The 19905-nt window shown below is 39.0% G+C and overlaps 1 protein-coding gene across 1 annotated transcript in view; it reads right to left on the bottom strand.

Moving 5' to 3' along the window:
• Window positions 1-19905, bottom strand: part of MYO3B (myosin IIIB) — a 346577-nt gene that overhangs the window by 192179 nt on the left and 134493 nt on the right. Inside the window, exons 9-14 of the mRNA XM_064484895.1 lie at window positions 18428-18583; window positions 6789-6885; window positions 5705-5821; window positions 5068-5172; window positions 2639-2722; window positions 1600-1802 (exon numbers count right to left, since the gene is read on the bottom strand). Coding sequence (XP_064340965.1) covers window positions 1600-1802; window positions 2639-2722; window positions 5068-5172; window positions 5705-5821; window positions 6789-6885; window positions 18428-18583 — 762 coding nt within the window. The remainder of the gene's footprint in view (window positions 1-1599; window positions 1803-2638; window positions 2723-5067; window positions 5173-5704; window positions 5822-6788; window positions 6886-18427; window positions 18584-19905) is intronic.

Here is a 19905-nt window from a genome sequence, read left to right as displayed (position 1 = left end):
CCTCACATTATCCTGTAAACGACCACTTGACATTTGAACATAGAAAACTATAGCTTCCATTCTGTCAGAGGTAGCTCCCTAAACTTGAACATCACCCTACTGGGGGAGAAAGAAGCAGGGGACCTCATAAACACTAATCAAGATGCCACAGGGAAGCTAAAATGACTGATTCTATTCTTTTGTGCATTTGTTTAATTGTCTGCAAGGGTATGATGAAAGAGGATGCTGGAGTTCTTAATCTACAACAAGTCCTATGGGTCCTAGTTGCACAAGATCTCTCAGATTCATCAGCTCCTCCACATCCCCACCTCCACCACTACCACCTCATTCCAGGCCACACTCTCTCTCACATGGATTTGACAACAGCCTCCTAGTGGTCTCAGTACAATAGTACTTCTTGCATCTCCTCCTATACATTTGCCTCCTTGAAGCCAGAGCCATCATTTCAAAATGCACATTGGGTCTTGTGACTTCCCTTCTTGAAAACGTTAAACGGCTTCCGACTGCCTTTAGAATAAGGTTCCTCAGCCTGGTTCCAAAGCCCAGCGTGACTGGGCCTTAGCCTCACCCCTCCTGTCCCCACTTCACTGGCTGACTCCTAGTGACCCTCTTACACAGGGAGCCCTCTCTTCCTGGACCAGGTTAGATGCCCTTTCCCCTGTTTTACCTTTATAGTACCCTACATTGCTTCCTGGTACTTATTACAATTGTTCTGCATTTAAGTTTATTTTTTTGTTTAATGCTTATGATCTAACCCCCTCCTCCCATCCCAAGTCCACTCCAAGCTCCATGAATAGGGGGACCTCATATTTTGTTTACTCTTGCAACCCCAGCAGGGAGCACAGCACTGGCCTACAGCAGGAATTCAATAGATAATTACCAATTAGTACATGAATGGAGCCATGCTCCTGAGGAAGTCTGGTGTCCTGCAACAGCTAATAATAATAATAGGAAAGGTGGCTAACTCTCTGATAACACACACCAACCCAGGTACTTTTTAAAGTAAGTTTATATAAACAAACTCACTAATCCTCACAGCAATTTGAGATAAGCTCTAGTAACATCTTCACATCACAGATGAGGCACAGAGAGGTTAAGTGACATACCCAAGGTCACACAGTAAATGTCAGAGCCAGCACCTGAACCAAGAGCAGGCCATGCTACTGATCACTATTGCTATGTTGCTCTTCTTAAAACAAAATATTTTTTTCCTCTCTCAATCTAGAGAAAAAATTAACATGTGGAATATTCTGGGGTTTTTTATAGGCAAGCTCAATTTTAAGGGACTTAATGATTTTTAAAAGTATGTACAATATTGTTAAACCCTACTTGGTAAAACAAACTCAGGAGAAATGGGCATACTTATCCCAAAGTAATCCCACCCAGCCCAGCCCTCTGTACTCCACTTGTAAACATCTTTTAGGTTAGAAATCATCACTTATCCTTTGCTTAAACAATCCCTTGCTCTTGGGGAGGCTAGGGGAGGGGATGGGGGACAGGGATGCTAAGAACAAGGATGAATGGAGCCATTAAAATTCCTGAAGCCTCCTGGTCTACACTGCAGTGGAAAACCAGAGTGATATAAAATAGTGCACTTACGCTGCCTGTTTTATAACTCTGGATTTTTCAAGGAGATATTCAGAGATTCTCGCCCCCATCACAGCTCCAGTTGGTGTAAACATCATTTCCAGATATTTTCCAAAACGGCTGGAATTGTCATTGATGGCAGTGCATGCATTTCCAAAGGCTTCCACCAGAGAGTTGACTTGCAGAATTTTCTCTCTCAAGGTCTCATTATTTGCCTGTACCAGACAGAGAACAGTCAGGAGGAACCTCCAGAAACATTTCTCTAGTAAAGCTGCCATGCACCCCTCCCAGCCCACAAAATTCATGTTTATCCTTTTGGGAAAAACTCCATTTGGGGAAATTAGCATCAACCACCAGCACTGTTGTCTCAGACGAGCAACTCCCCAGGTGCATAAGCATCAGATGAGGCTAGATGAGGTCAGTTTGTATGACCAGCCACACTTCTCTTAAAACCCTTGACAGATAAGATACCCAAAGAATTTAGAAAGAATTTTAAATAAAGAGATCCCGTAACATTTCTCAGTTAGCATTATAATATTCAATAAACCTCATTTGTAAAAAAAATACTCCTTAAAGTTATTCCTAGTCACATAATACCCTAATTCTGCATGTAAGTAACTGCTGGGCTATTTTTAAAGCCATTCCTTTCATGTCCATTCCACCAAGCTGAAAATTTCCATTTCCCTCAACTTTCACTCAAAGATTTCTCTTTTCCAATCCTTTAATCACCTTAGTGGCTCTCCCTGATCCTGTTCCTAATGTTTAACCACTTTTACTACTTAATGGCTAAATGTTTGTATTACATTGAGAACATGAAAAATTAATTGCCAATAATCTACTAAATTTGTGCTGGCACTGTTCTCACCACGTGAAAGGAGGAGGACATGCTGACATTTTAAAGAGGCCTAGCTATCAATCAGGAGGCAAACATAATAAAGATGGAATGTTTTTATGTAACCCCTAATAAAGACCAGTACTTCTATCCTTTAGAAAACATGCAGTTACTCTGCAGAGACTTCTAGCCACAGTACAGAAAGCAGGTGGGCAATACCTTTCCCAAGAAAGTCAAATGCTGAACAATCAGGTGGGCACTTTCCGTCTTCCCAGAACCACTTTCTCCGCTGATGACAATGCACTGACACAGAAAATGGGGTGTCGGTGAAGAATTCACAGCACAGTAAACGCCCTGTGTGCTCAACAATGGTTTTTATATAACATTCACCACTGTATGCCTTAACTTTTCACTGAACATCATCTCTTAGGAATCTTTCCATTTTAGTACATTGAGAGCATCTTCAATCTCTCAGTCCCTTGTTCCCTTGTACAGATGTACCAGAGTCTATTTAACCAGCCCTACACTGATGGACACTTGAGTATTTCTTTACATCATTACAAAGAATACTGCAATGAATAACCCTATAAGTAAGCCATTATATTTATATGTAGGTCCATTTGTAGAATAAATTGCTAGAAATGGGGTTGTTGGACCAAAAGGTAAACACATTCATAAATCTGACAGATAGTACCAAACTGCTTTCCTAAGGACTGTATCAATATAAGAAAGTGCCTGTTCTCTTACAGCCTCACCAGCTGGGTATGTTGGATTTTTGCCAATCTGATAGGCAAAAACATTGTATCTCAGTTTTAATTTGTATTGTTTTTATTATGAGTGAGACTGGGCATCTTGTCATATATTAAAGTTTTTTAAAGAAAATTTGTATTTCCTTTTTTTGGTGATCAGTCCATATATTCGACCTTTTAAAAAATATTAGCTGTCTTTTTATCATTTATTTCTAGGAGCTCTTTACATATAAAGGAGATTAGTGGAAGTGGTATAATAAAAAACATATATTTGGTCTTTGGTTCCTGGCACTGAGCTCCTAAAACCCTTGGAATTTCCTGAGTGATAAGAGTGATGGAACATCCTTTGTTATTCACAAACAAGTCCCTTTCAACCAAACTAACCTGCTAACCAAGTGGTTCAAGGTGGAGCCCAAGATAGCTTCCAGATGGGGGCCAGTCACCAAAAAGACCAAATACATGATTAGAGAGTGGGAACTTCCAGCCCCACCTTCCCAACTTCTGGGGAGAAGTGAGAGGCTAGATTGACTTAAGTCATAAAAAGTCTTGAACAACAAGATTCAGAGAGTTTAAGGCATGGAAGCTTTGCACCATTTCCCCCGCTACATCTTGTCCTATGTACCTCTTCCATTTGGCTGTTTCTGAGTAGTATTCTTTATAAAAAAAGGAATCAGTAAACATAAGTAAGGTGTTTTCCTGAGTTCTATGAGTCATTCTAGTGAATTATCAAACCTGAGGGGATTGTGGGAATCCCCGAATTTATAGCCAGCCAGGCAGAAGTGTGGGTAAACAGGGTATCCAATTTATAGCTGGCATCTGAAGTGGGGGTGGTCTTGTGGGACTGAATTTTGAACCTGTGCAGTCTGTGCTAACTCTGGATAGGTAGTGTCAGAATTGAATGGAATTGAATCACTAGACATTCACCTAGTGTCAGAGAGTTGGGGAATTGGCTGGTGTTGGAAAAGATACAATATTTGGTGTCAGAAGCAGTGTCAGAAAAAAGATAACACAGTGGGGTAACTTCTTAACTTGAGAAACACGTACATCTCCCTTCATTTACTTCCCCTCTATGAATTCTATGGACGTTTCACAAGTCTCTTGGAAAGGTAAGAATTTGGAGAAGCCAAGTTCCAAACCCATAGTGAATCCATATACTCCATTTTGTAACTTGCACTATTGTAATTTCATCTATTCCTCAACAAATCCAAAGCTGGGACTTGACAGGTCTCAGGAAATATACATACACAGATTCTCTCATAAAATTATCTCACCAAATTAGATTGTTTCTATTTCAAACAGAATAAAGACACAGGGAAAATATACATAATGAAAGTAAATGAAGGACCAAAGGTTGGATATCCCACCGCTGTGAATCGGAGGTCCAGAAAGTTAAAATGAATGCTAAGTTTTGTGTTTAACTAGCACTGAGTTTAAGATATGTTCAGTCTTCACCAATCCATCATAACTTCTCAGTAGTTAAATGGTGTGGTGTATGACCACTGTCAACCTGTGTGCAAAAAGGACTGGACCATGAAATTTCTGAGACCTTAATAGGAAAGAATTTCATTTATATCATTTTATATCCTGTTTTTATTACAGTCACTGCCATGTCATCAGGTTTGTGTTAGCTCTGTTCTCATATTCAAACTAGAATCCTTATTATGTTTTACCAGGAAAAATGATTGTTCTTGATATGAATGTTTCACATTTCTTGAAAAGGGTTTTCACATTCTCTGGCTACTCTGGCTTTATCACTGTTCCTGCTCCACTGAACTACTGTTTCCTAGAGTCAGTACCAGCAATCAGAATGGAAAGTTTTTATGAAGACTTAGGTGCTGCAGAGGAGGACAGAACACATCCTCTTCTGGGACTTGGTAAGAAAGGATGGACAGTTCTTACCTGGTCTTTGTTGAAAGTGACCATGCACTGGTAAGCAGCATCTGCCGATGCAAATATGTGGGGGGGATTTGAGGCACGTTTGACTCCATGATAAAGTCTGGAAAACTGAAAAAAATTAATTTAAAACGTTCTCCCGGTGTTGTGCCTGTTGCCCACAAAACCAAGGCTTTGTCTTTTATTAGAGGAATTAGGAGGCATCAAGGAGGCTATAGAGCAGAGGCTCGGGAGTCTACAGGCCTCAGTTCAAATCCCAGCTCTTCACTTACTGGCTTCAGAAACTTGTGCAAGGGAGTTAACTTCACTGCACTGAGTCTCCTCACCTGCCAAATAGGCTTCATAATAGTACCTGTCACACAGGGTTGTGAGAAATAAACAAGGTGCTGTTCTCAAACAATCAAAACCAGTGCCTGGTATACAGTAAGCACTGAGTGAATGTGAGCTATTATTGCTACATCATACTTTAAAAAGTTCCTCCCAAAATGTAAGAATTCCATCTGTGTTGCATTATTACCTGCAGTCTGGGGTATGTACACCCTTAGGATGACATAATTTTATTTTCACTTTTCCCCCCTTTTCATTTTCCCTTGAGTTTTCAAATTTCCTTTGAAGGACAACATGCTCTTAAAACATCCCTTACCTGTGGAGAGTATATGCTTAGATTCTGGAAGGGGTTTAAGGCAATTAAAATGTCTCCAACATATGTATAAATCAGTAAGTCCACATAACGCTTCTGCAACTGATGAATAATTGTATCCTAAGAAGAGGATAAACAGTGTTGAGAGTAAACATTATTTCCAGTCAAGGGAGAGATTCTAAAAATAACAACAAGTTTATTTGTACAAAAATATTTTTCTCTAAAAGATTAAAACAGTCAATTTAAATCAAACCCTATTGATTAGGATCCTAATCATTAGGACCCTAAAGATACTAAATGCAGATATTTGCCTTGAAAGAAGAAAAAATTGTGAATATGCTAAAAGAATTAGGCCCACTTAGGACTTGCTAAAAGACACTGAGATATCCAACAAAGATTTTATTTGTATGACAAAAAAAACTGTCTCATTCAATCAAAATGTTCTATTTAGAATTTGATTTAATAGGTCATTCCTATCAATAAAGACAAATTGTAACTTCATTTCTCCAAGCATTGCACTTAAAATTTATGTGGTGGAAATACAGAATTGAACACTTTTATATTATACTTTAGCAATTCATGCATTGTAGTTAAGGGTCCCCAGAGTTAGAATCAGCAGAAGCAGGTCCAGTGCAATTAACAGCTCTATTAAACATGCATATTTTAAATGGGGATTATCATAGTTTTCAAATTTAGAATTCAAGCTATATTAACTCCACTATTTCCCTAAATGAAGCTCCTCTTTATGAAGAACAAACAACTATCTTAATTTAAGGGTTAAGTTGCACTTTTCTATAAACAGAAAACAATTTGAGCTGACATAATACATCATTTAGGCCTACAATATAAAGGTCCTTGTTGGAAAAATCCAAATCCTTTTCTCTTCACTATTTAAGACATTCTGGGGACTATACATGAATACAACACAAGATCATAGTCACAGCAACGAAATGGTCCTCAAGCTTCACCCCAAGGCTATACAACCAATTAAAGTTTCAAGTGACCTTAGGGGAATATGGTCTACAACAGCAAAGTCAAACCGTTCATGTGAAACAAATGTGAAAATTATCTACTAAATATTTATTACCTCATCCAGAACCTCTAGATTGACCAAATCATCCTCAAGGCAGTATTTTTCAGCATCTTCCACACGATAGGGTCGTCTGGTATGCATCCTCTCGTGCCTAGAGTTTATCCAGAGAACATTAGCACTAAGGCAGTAAACAATGCAGCAGAAAGTAGGCAACAAGAACGATTCATTCACAGTCTTACACATGACATGTTCAGAGACTTCAGAGAAGGGGATGGGAAGAACAAGTCTAGTCCGGGTTTCCAGCTCTCCCCCATCACTGTCGGGCTCCCGGGGGTAAGGGCTGCTCCAGAGCTCAGGCTTCCACTGCAGTGAGGAGAATGACCAGGTGGGCCCATCTAATACTTCTATCTGCTTTACTTAAATGCCAACCACAGCACTTCCTCGTATTTTTTTCTGTTCAGTGTCAGGCGTGTAGTTTTCACTAGGGTACCTCCCTTCAGGTCCCCTCACACTATCCCCCAACACCTTCCCCAGCACCACCCCTGAGAAATTTTTTAAACTACAGAAAACTTCAGAGAGTAATATAGCAAATACCAACAAATTGACAAATGCTCACATTTTATTTTATTTGCTCATTTGAAATCCCTTTGTGATCCATGTTCCGTCCCCTTTCCTGAGTGACAACTATTTGGGGTTATCCTACCAGTCTACTTTAAAATGTTAGTCATACACGTATAGGCACCCATGAACAATATACAGATTTTGTATGTTTAATTATAAAAATGGTATCATATTGTTGGTTTCATTATACAAACTTACTCTTTTTCCATTCAACATCATGATTCCCCATCCCATATATATGTATGTATCTCCCCAAAGCTGTGATGATGGTGGGCATAAAAGGTGAGAGGGATACACACACACACACACACACACACACACACACACACATACACACACACACATACATGTGGGGGACAAGGAGAGAGAGATGGAGAATGAGTGAGCAAGTGAGTGTCACTTTAAACACTGGGTAATATTACATCATATAAATATGTACCAATTTACTTATCCAGTCTTATGCTGACCAACATTTTGGCCAATTGCAGTTTTTTGCTATTAGAAACAAAGCAGCACTCAATATCTTTATGCGGATCCTGTTGTGTATATATGTGAGATTTTCACTTGGAGGGGTGCTGGAAAAACTTGGTTGGCAATCAATACCAATCCCTTTGGCATACTAAAATGTAGTTCTATAAGGTATGACATTAATTCAGTCAAAGTAGGCCTTCCCACAGTTCTCTTCATAAACTAATCACTATGCAGTGTGGTGAAAGGGGAAAGTACTGGCCCTGAAGTTAAGAGCTCTGGGTCCTAGTTTCAAGGCAGTGAATAATGTGGTGTGAGCAACTCAAAAATCCCTTAACAGCCAGCATCTCAGTTTTATTCATCTATAAATAGAATTACTTCTGACTAGTCTATCTTATAGGTGGTTTATACATCCCCAAATACAGTCATGAATATAAAAATGCAAAGGGATTGGAAAAAATGTACCAAATAATATTCTTATGTCCTTTTCAAAATTTGGAATCAATAATTTGCACAATTCACACACTACTCAGAATCACATTAACTAAATAAAAATCACATGTGAAATGTCCTCCCAGGTACTGTAAATTCTTCAGTCGAGAAGCATCACTGCATGGTTCTTCCATATCACCTTTTATGCCACCATCATTACAGCTTTAGAGGATACTGGACTATCTTGTCAGGTCCTAGAGGCTGGCTTTACGTTTTGCTGTAGGTATCATGTGGGAGTCATGGCATCCTGATATACACACTATCCCTTGCTACACACATTTCACAAAAGTAGATTAAAAAGGAAGAAGCAGACTCAAGAGCTCTGCATATTCCTACAAAGGAAATGGGCAAAGAAAACACTGACTTTTTTTCTCCTCCTGTACATTAAATTATATGTTACTTCCTAACCCCTATTATTGATAGATTCGAAGAAGGAGTATTTGAAGCATGGTATTAGTCACCTCTAGTGCTAAAACCAGTTCTGCTGCTAATTCATACAAAGGTCCAAAGTAGATGAAGCTTAATTTTACTCAATAACATCAAATTTATAACCTAAGCATTTAAAAATTATTATTAAACAGAACAGTTTATTCATCTGTGTTCTAACATATTGGTGATGTCAAAGAAAAATCAGACTGGTTTGAAATACAGATTTTAATAAAAACTCAGAACTGCTTCTATCTAGCCACTTTGCTAAATAAAACAGCAGTTGAGTATGTATTTCTGGCCAAATCCTCTTCATATACAACCTAAGCATTTTTTCCCCTTGAAGTTCATCACAAAACAAAATATTGCCAACAGATTTTTAATAAATTAATTAAATTCTCGTCATATTAAATTCAGCTAGTTTATCTCCTTCCTAAATTTATATCTTGCACTTATATGAACTAGGCTATGTTAGACTTTATTTCAAGCATGTTTCAGCAAAGAAAGTCAGGAATCTAAAAAATTATCCACAGCTTTGGTTTCAGTCAAGATGGAGTAAACACTCTACTCTGTCTCTACACTGAATGCAGCTAAATACCTTGGACAGAATGCAGGGTACTCTGAGAAGTACATGGTAACAGGCAGATTGGGGAAATCAGAATTCAAAATACTACTGAACCAGTGGCAAGTTTCCCAGGGATTTTTTGTTTTCTTCCAGTAACTCCTGTCCTGGACATAAAGGCAGCCTGAACTGTGTATCGGGATGTCAGGTTTCATGCTAGATGACATTTTTTCAGCCAACTAAAAACGGAAGCACTGACAAAACTCACCTCATTTGCAACATCACAAATAAATAAACTCCATTAGAAAGTTATAACTTCAGCTGTGAACATGTACAATGCAATACCACCAGGATCAAAACTGTTATCTTCTGAACCCTGAAGCAGATTGTTTGCATGCTAATCTGTCTATCTCAGATTTAACCTCCAGAAATCATGCCGATGCTGTATGCAAATCTGAGCTTGATTCTCATAAAAATCTCCAATAAACAACAAACAACTTTTAGAATATTTTGCCTGGTATTATTAGCAATGTATGACCTCTTCCCATGTGTACAAGCAATCAAATTCTCTAGAATTATTTGCTCCCAAAATTGAAACTGGCAGTCTAGAAGTTGATGTAAACGCAAGGTCTTTTTGCTATGATAAAGACCACTTCATTTTCTCAACCAGAGGAAAAATGTATGTTAGCCCTATTTCTGTCTTCCCCAACTAGTCTTCTTTTGAAACTACTGCCTGTTTCATTTTCCTGCTTTGGCTATGGGTTTCGGAGAGAATGAAGAGAAAAAATTATTTATTCTAATTTTTACATTTTTATTTACATTATCTTAGATTATGTATACTTCTAAAAAGTGTTACATTGTTTTATATTTATTTTTGTAAAATTAATCAAAATAAATCTGGCTTAAATTTTTTAGTTTTTTTCAGTTAAATGATTTGTTGTCACTAGTAATTATCAACTTGAATTTTCTTTAAATTCACAAGCTCCACCTAGTGCCTTACTTGAGAATAGCATCTACATAATATATCATTTTGGCTGAAGAATTCACTGTTTAATATGAAAATGACAAATTTCCAACTAAAAGGTACTTGGATTAAGTATTCCAAAGCTTAGGGGAATGGAGAGATAGATAAATGGATGGATAAGCAAAAGGCATTCTATTAAATCAAGAGTATATGGTAAGGTATTAACAGTTTTAATGATTTAGAAGACATTTTCTAATTCTAACAGAGTCTACACTGCTTTTTGCTAGATTTCCTATTTGTTTTCTTGAAGTCTTAAGTATGCTGTCTGCCAAGCCTGGCTTCCCAGATGAGTGGAATTTGGGGGCTAAAGCTTAGAGAGAATGAGACTCAAAGCTCTAGCCTGGGCTGGTTCCTGGAGTTTGGATTTGGTGTGGTGTGGGGAGGTGGTGGTGAGTAGGGTTGACATAAGGATTAAGGGATCACTAAAGGGGGGAACTTGTGTCTGAGCCCCTTATTCAAATAAGGTGGGAATGAGGGCAAGTCTGAAACATTCAAGTCCAGGGAAATGGGTGGAGAGTAAGAACTGGATCTGAAGAGTGCGTAAGACAGAGCCAGAAGCAGAGGCTGGGAGTTCCCCTAAAGTAACAGTGGGCACTGATGAGACAGAGGGTGGGAAGATTAGGGGAATGTCCTAGGCCCAGGGCATGAGTAGCAAAGAAGCTGCAGAGGGTATCAAGCTGGTTCAGACACTAGGGGAATAAATTCCTAAAGTGCTGTTGCCTTCACTATAGTTTAATCTCTATACCTGCATTGTGGTTAAAACCATTTCTGTGAATTCTCTTTAATATCTCATCACTGGGCCTGCAGACTCCTTTGTTTGAGCTGCTGGCCCTATGAATAATATTGACAAATATTACATATTTTGCCCAAAAGTGACTCCTTAGTCCCTTAGCCTGTTCCTGTCCATCAAGTATGCCTGTGGAAGCAGTAACTTTCATGTAGTCAGGTCTAAATGGGCTGCAGGTGCTTCACATAGGTGTGGCAGGATGCATTCTCCCCTTCACCTGCCACTGTGTTGAAGAACAAAGCAATAGAAGGAAGCCCTCTAAACTGAAACTCAAGGATGGGAAGGAAACAAATCTTTTAGCTTAATAATGACAGAGGATGCACTAGTGAGAAGTTAAACTCTGCACTGAGAAATGCCTGATGGTCTTTTAGACAGTCATCCTGTGGCAGGAGGACCATTGAAAGGCCGCCTCTACCTCTGCTCCTTCACACTCAGGATCAGAGTGGAACTGGAAGGAGTGGAAAATGACTAACACTCCCACCAGATTCCAAATAAGTAAGTAAAATCTGTTGGGGGTGGAGAAAAAGGGGGTAGAGAAGAAAAGGAGTAAGAGAGAGGTTCCAGGCTCAAAGGTGGTGATCCTCAAGAGTCTAAGACAAAGGCTTCTCTGGCCATGTAAAAAGCTCAGGGACAAGCTGACAAGCTGGATAGATTACAGGAACCATTCCCTTAACTCCACACCCAATGGTTTCTGTACAGTAACGAAAATGTTACTCAAAATTGGGGATAGAGTACTATCACTCCAACAAAGTTAGTCATGTTAAAGATTTCTTCCAAATCATTATTTCCATTTCAGTATACCCTTTGATAACAAAGTGGAAGAAAGAGAAACTTTTGCCTATAATTGTATAATCATGGAACTAGTGTGAGAAAAATAATGGCAGACCACCTAGGTAGGTGTAATACCATTCTACTGAGAGTCAAATATGAATGAAGTCACCTAGATAACTTTAACTATGCAAGCTCTATCTTGACCTGGAATTTAAGTTTATATCTATCAAAAAAAAACATTATAATACATAGATTAAAAAATGCAAGAATTATTTGGGTGGAAATCTTTATAGTATCCACCTGTTTTTTCACCTAAGCAAGGTTTTGGCCAGAATTCCCATAAACAGCATCTTATCAATTATATTAAACTGTATTTGATATAGCCACCTTCTCTAGGAAGCAAGAATCAGTGACACCAGCAGAAAATTAGATATTCATTCATTCACTCAGTTATAGATAGAGAAAAAGATAGCATATACTAATTATATCAGAGTGTGGATTTATTTATCTGTTAGGAAAACAAGAAAATCCTTAACCTCCTATATGTCAAGCATCTTCAGCACTGATTAAGTTATCATCCAGAAGTCATTCATTTATTTACACAGGAGCTCAAGAACCAAAGTACATAATATGATGTGTATGTATGGAGAGGAGGGTTATGTGTGTGTGTGCACGCATGCATGCCCATGTTTCCAGGTAAAAGAAGGAGTGAGCAAGACTTACTGGGGAAAGCTCAGCAGTTAAGCAGTGACAAATCTGTTTTTAAAGGTCACTGCAGTTGGTTGAAAAGAAATCAGAAAAGCTGAGGTCATTGTTTCAATCAGCCTCAGGCAAACTGCGAGGGTAGAATCAAAATCCATTAAATAAAGCAGGAAACAATCAGCAACTTAATTCTTACACCAAGTAATTCTTGGTAGTAGACCCTTGACATTTGAGGGTTTGACATTTGTGGTTTCAGCTAGTCCCAAGCCACCTGCAAGTGAACAAACGACATGCTGGATCTTGCAATTTTTCTGGGGCTCAAAGTTGAGTCCCTGATGGGAGGCTGGAAGGTCACAGCACAGTCAACACAGCGCCTTCCCTGCCTCAACTCCCATTCCAGACAGTGGTTTTGCTCTTCTCCCACTAACTCTTGCAAAGTTTTTTTTTTTTAAGCACACTTTCATGTCTACTTCTCTGCATTTTGATGGTGACACGACATGCCAGATGATATTAATTCAGGGATTTGCAAAACTGACTGCTTTACAAAAAAAGGGGGAAAAGTCCTTTTGGAAGTCAAAGAAATGGGAGATGACGTAAAGGAAATGGCCAAATTGTTTAAAAGCATCCCTGACAGGTTAAGTAAAAATATAGCCCCACACTATTGTTCACAGAATATTAGGGCTATTTAATCTCCTTTGAGAGAGTAAACCTTGGATGCATAACCACTCTACTGTACCTGAATCGATGCTATGCTATGCAAAATTATAAATGCTATGGCATTTTTGCTATAGTAAAATTATATGCTATAGCAAAATTATAAATTACTGGAGAAAACAATGGTTTCACTCATACACTCTAATCAGCATCAGGAAACGGTATAAAATCTCAAATAGTACAATGCTACCTCTCTATAGGTACTTCATACACCTAATGTGAAATGGGAACAGATCATAGTCTGGCTTTCCAAAATAACTGCACCATTCAGAGAGCTCAAATGTTTAGACCCAGGAGACATGAGATGGGGCCGCACCATTCAAGCCTTTCTCTGTACAAGGCACAGCTCTGCCCTGTCAGTGAGCAAGCTCCCCAGGGTTCCTAGCCTTATTCCTGAATATTCATTTATCTCCTCATCATAGCTGAAGTGGACCATTTCCCTACAACATTCCTGCTCCAGCTCCACTTTCCATCGGCTCACGGTGAGGGGGTAGGGAAGAGCACACCCTCCCTGCTCCCCTCTGCTTTTTTCCATCCACTGTCCTCCCTAACCAATTTCTCCCTTTTAAAAAAGTATATGTCACCCTCTCGTATCATCTTCTCCAGCACTTGCCGCCATTTTCCTTTCTCTCTACCCCTTCCCCTGACACCAGTCTTTGGTTTTCCCATACCCTACCAATCACTTTGTTAATTCTGATCCCAGGGTTATTCTTGTCAATTCTTTAAAAACTTTTAATTCTACTCCACTGAAGTTGACCACATGTTCAGCTATGACTACTTCCCAATCATCTCTCAAAAGTTCCCAAGGTCTCCATTCTACAATCTCTTTTCTTACCATCCTCTCACTGAATCTGCTCTATCTTCACCGTGACAGCCAGTCCCCTGACTCAGACCTGGACTCAAAGTCAATAAGCCACTTCTGGCTTCACTGTCCTCCATACTCCAAAAAAGATGGGTACTGTCCTACTCACTCTGATTCTCTTGCCCCCTTGTGTACCCATCACGTCCACCCAAGCCAGTCTCCAGCCTGAAGAAGCCTACAGTATTTGCTTTCTCTACTTCTATTCCTGTGGCTAAGAATTGCTAGAGATGATAGATGGGAAAAGTGATGGTGTTGATGGTACATTTCCTTAGAAGTTTTAGCGTGAATGCTCTCCTGAATGTTCTCCATGCATTATCTTAAATGCCTATTAACGTCACTACAATGGAATGCTATTTAGCGAAGTTCCACCCGGGTTTTCTGTTCTACTGAGCAATCATTACGTCCATCTTTAATGAACCCTTTATCATATTCCTCAGAATGGCTATTTTCAAAGATTTAACACTTCCCTGGAGTCCACAGCTCACTCCCAACTCTGAGAACACTTTGCTTAGGTTTTTTGGAAGCTAAAGGCCATTCAACAAGAGTTTCCTCGTGGTACCTCCTCTGCCTCTCACCCCTTCCATCCCTCAAATTTTCCATGTATCTTCATCTAACCTTGCTGTGTCTTTCCTAACCTAGAGGTTCCTTCTAAGGTCAATCTTCCCCTTAGGTGCTTGATCCCCCTCCCTCTTGCTTCCTCTGTTACTGTCTCACTAGCTTCAATGTCTTCCTCTATCTGATATCCTCCCCTTCACCTCTCCGAGGTTTTCCTCATCCTTTAAGAATCTGCCTTCTTCTCTGCAGCCCCCTGAAAACACCAACTTCTCTCTCCCCTGGGGAAAGTTCTAAAGTGGACTGAACATTCCCTGCCTTTGCAGGAAAAGTAAAACCTTTTCCCCTGTAGACTGTAGTTCGCATTTCCCTGCATTAGCTCTCAAAACTAAACAAGTCTCCATAGCTAGGGGGCCAAGGACTCTTTGGACCACTGAAGAACCCTTCTTTTGGCAGAAAGCTGGAGGCTTTGTGTAATATCTGGAAATACACAGTATTGCATAGGACATGCATGCTGTTTAACAAGCTATGAAGAGGAAGCAAAGTCTTTTAACTGGTCTCTGAATGTCTTGTAATTTCTGTTTAATTGCAGTCTAAATCAGGGTTGGGAGGCAGCCCAAGTCAGGTAGACCCTGTGACACTTCTCTCTTTCCCTAATCTCTCTCATCCAATTCACCATTAAGTCCTGACAATACCATTGTTTGAATATCTTCTGTTGTTTGCAATTGCCACAATTTGTTCTCACTCATCTCCCAAGCCCCAGCCTTGTCCAGCTCCTTTCCATTCTCTACACTGCAGTCAGATCTTCCTAAAGCAAATCCCTGCTTGAAATCCTTCTGTGGCTCCCAAGTGCCTAAGGAACAAATCCAAGCTCCTTAGCCCATGCCCTGGCCCCTGCCCGCCTGTGTCTCCCTTCCCCCATCCCATGCCAAGCTCCAGCAATGCCAACTAATTGTTCACCAAATCCCCTAAACTCTCTCCAGCCTCTGTGCCTTTGCCCTTTGTTCATTCTTCTCTTCCCCCTTTCCCAACTATCTTCTATTTGTTCTTGGGGACAGTTTAAGGGGATCATCTTCCCTTCAGTTTCCAGGGTCTTTCCTTCCCAGGTACTCTAGGGAAGTACCCCAGGCAACCCTCTATCCAAGTACTTTTCACACTTAGCTGTTCTCATCTGATTCTTGTCTGGACTATTAGCTCTTTATCAGGAACTGTATCTGATTTCCCCTTGTAGTTCCTCTGTTCAGCAAAGGACTTGATACATACACACATATAAATGTTTCTGGAATGAATAAATGAATAAATTAGATTTTAAGTAAGAGATAAAAATTTATACTTTTAACATTTAGTACTTCAGTGCTGTTTATTTTCATGATGTTGTTTGGTAAGTAAATAGAGATGAATTTGCACAGATTAAGGCCAAAAGGTAGAATTTGTACAGATTAAGTCCAAAAGGTAGAATCTGCACAGATTAAGGCCAAAAGAAATGGAGGACTCTGCATTAAATAGACCACAACATATACAACTTCTACAACCACTGCTAACACTGACTGAGGTTTAACTCTATATTCAATCCTAAAGATTTTTAATGTATGAGTCAACCCCCAAAATAACCTCCATTTTATAAATGAAGAAACCTTGGGACAGAAAAATTGAGTAACTTGTCCATAAGTGGCTGAGCTGGGATTCAGACCTGTCAAAGCCAGGGTTTTTTAAACTACTGCATTGTACCACATGCTGTATGGCCATAATTGTGCATAAAAATGTAAATTGGGTATTCACCTCACTCATCTATGCACTCACCTAAGTGATTCTTTGTTTATTCCACCTTAACTTGGAAACTCACAACTTTAAATATATTGAATTACCAGCATCGAATGATATTTGAGAATTTTTCCAGATGGGCTTAAAAAAACACCTATTTATCCAACTCCTTGCCACTTGCTAAGAAGAAGTTATGGTGGAGGATACATGGTAAGTTGTGTCAATTACATGCATTGTGTTTCCTTTAGAATTGATATTCCTATCTCCTAAAGAAGTGGCTGCTTAAAGTTTTGATACCTATTTGTGAAGTTGTATTTTTTTCAACGATGTTTCAAAGAAACACAAACTCCTAAGTGAAACTGCAGATTACAAAGACCCTTAGAGAAGCCTCTGCCACTATATGAGGCCTTTGACATCAAAGGAGTTTTACAATATAAAGAGAAATTACAGAGGGTGTGGTGAGAGAGCCTGGAGTCGTGACTTTCTACAGTAGAAGGAGAAAAGTCTTTAAAAAGAGAACATGCATCTGGACAGGAAAAGTCAGGCAAAAGTGAAAAGCTGAATAACTTTGCAAACTAAGTCTCAGAAATTGTTCTACAGCAAATCGGAAGAGACAAGATACCTGATTCAATGGAGAGCATTTAAATGCCAGATTTGTTTTTCTCCTTGGTTTTTGTTTTATTTTATTTCATCTTCATTTTTGGTGGTGGTGCTCTGTGTGTGTGTGTGCATGCACGTAGGTGGATGGTAGAGAGGGGGTGGCTAGTGGATAGGAACAAAAGCAGAGGAGAAAAAGAAAATTTCAGTTCCCTCAGGTTTAAACACAAAATCTACTGTTTCAAAAAGCACCAAGTTGCAAGACTTTCTCTGCATTTCTCTAGCATATAGGCAAGCCATAGAAACAGAAACTGCAGTAGAAAAGAGGAAAGAGTAGGAAAAACTTTATTTTGAGCTATCAAAAAGGGAACCTGGTGGTGGTGGGGGGATCAGCAAAATATAGTCACCTTGAAACTATGCCTCTAGTTCCAAGATTTCTGATGCTTTTTTACTTGTAAACAGTCTTCTGCAGAATACATGAATATTTCCAGAATTTGTGACTTGTGATATTTTATTTTCTTCATCTCCAGTCCTTTGAATGTTCTTTTAATAATAATGGATTAGAGCTTATCTGCACCCTGGCCCGGTTTTATAAAACCAAATAATTGCTGAGCTGGGGAAGCAGCTTTATTTGCATTTAGTTTTTTTTTAAAGAGAAATTCTGCCACCCTCTGGACAGAAACCAAAGATCTATTTCTTAGACACCACCACAGAATAGCGTTTTAAGCAACTGCCCTTGGAAATAAACATTTATTTTTTCAAATCTACCCTAAAAAGGGGGGTAGGGAGAAAATCACAGTTGCTGTAGATAACATAGGCAGCATCTGGGGGAAAAATCATTTAAAAATACTAAATTGCCTCTAAGGAATTTTAACTAAAGAAAATAGGTCCAGAGCATTTTAGAGAAAAACCCCCCAGTGTTCAACCTGTAATCTCTCCAGAACCACTTTAGAGCCTACATTTCTGCTCTCAAGCCTGCAAAGGCCAAGTAAAGATTTCTCACACAGTCTCAGCCACGGCTGCTTTCATACAGTTTCCTTCATTGGTATGTATTTTTAAAATCCACATTTATATTAAATGTAAAAACATATGAACTGGTTTTTAACTAGAACATGAGGGCAGAGTGAGATTTCAGCCACAGTTGAGAGAAATTAGCCACAAGAGCACAAGTGGGAAGCTTGTTTCTGAAGCTCTACTGCTCTCATCCACTGCACGTGGAGGACTTGATGTCATGTAAATGACACTCAAAAATGCAGGATGTGATCATCACCAGTAATAATGCTGGGCAAATCAAAACACAGGACATGCCAGTTTTATAAATAACCAAAGAGAGAAAGCAGGAAGAGTACCATACCTGGTTTTAACAACAGGATTTAGATGCTTCTGGTCTTGGAGGATCTTGGCCAGCTGTTTTTGCAGAAACAAAACCTTTCCATGGACTCCCTTAATAAATGGGTGGTCGAGGAGATGCGTGACGGAAGGCCGCTTTTCAAAATCCTTAATGAGACACCTGTTCACAAAAATCAACAAACAATCCAAAGTACAATCTTGGACACCTGGCTCCCCTATAAATATGGGTGAGAGCAGGAGAAAAAGCTCATTTATAAAACCTGATCACTAATCTTACCTAGCTCTTTCTTATTCATATGTATCAGAAGATAGAAAAAAAAATTCCCTACTAGTTGAATTAATTAAGACATCAGAAATCTATTTTAGTTTAAGTACATATTGAAAACACAATCAATTTAATTTGAAGTATTCAAAACACTGAAAAAATAGGCTAGTCAGACAATTTTGTCTGAATTTTCATTACAGAAAAATGTTTACAAGGGAGTCAAGTTGGTTGGTCTGTGCACTTTATTTTAGTAGCATATAAAATCACATATTATCACTTAAGAAGTCTTAATATATGAAATGTCCACTCTTTGGTGGTAGGGAAAACATGTTTAGGAGTTTACAAGGATAAAAACGAATCATAATGAAACCTTCACAGAGAAAATTCAGCCCCTTGATTTCTAATATCTTCAGAAAAAGCAGAAAAACCTCAGAACAGGAAGTAGCTGCAATATAATTCAGATGAACTGGAAGGGAATTATTCAAACAAGGAACAAAAACTCCATTCAAAACGGGAAAAATTGGGTTGCATTTAAACTCCTCTGCAGTTAATTGATTAAAACTGCACCAGTGTAACCACTTTCTGTTTCAGATTCAATGCCTTTTTTAAAGTAAACAATTGACTTAGTACATTTTGCTGTATGCTGTATGTTTTAAAGATGATTCTGACAGGAGGAAATTTCTAGTGGAACTGAATCTGATGAATACCCTTTCAATCACCACTGCATTTCCATTCTAAGTAGCTGCCCTTGACAGGAGGCAGAAATTTCAACATCTGCCCTTTTAAGCTATCAGCCTTTAGCTCACATTGGAGGCTTAGGATAAATACTAGATGCCATTCTGCCCACTCCATGAAATAAACGTTTCCAGTTTTCCCAGTAGTGACATGCCAGCAACATCTAAAACACAACGTACTTAAAGTAATGAAATGCACTGACAAATGGTAAAATGTTCAGCCTCACCTTGAACATCCTTTCAAAACATTTAAGCAGAGTTCCTAAAACAATCCTCAACTGTTAGATTTACAAAAAGGCCTTAACCTTTGTGGTCTATACTTCAAGCCACTTTTGCATCCCTCGACTTTTAGTCCTGCAAGATATTTGATAATTCTCCAGTCATCCCGTTTTAGAATTGATTTCAGGGACTTCCCATCTACTGGAACTGGAGTTTTCAGCTAGAAAAGCCAAAAGAACCTAGATTATCTCCATTCTGCTGCCT

This window comes from Camelus dromedarius, chromosome 4 (genome assembly GCF_036321535.1).
Source record: "Camelus dromedarius isolate mCamDro1 chromosome 4, mCamDro1.pat, whole genome shotgun sequence".
NCBI classification, from domain to species: Eukaryota; Metazoa; Chordata; class Mammalia; order Artiodactyla; family Camelidae; genus Camelus; species Camelus dromedarius.
The sequence above is the reverse complement of the archived record's forward strand: the minus strand, read 5'-3'. Positions and strand labels throughout refer to the sequence as shown.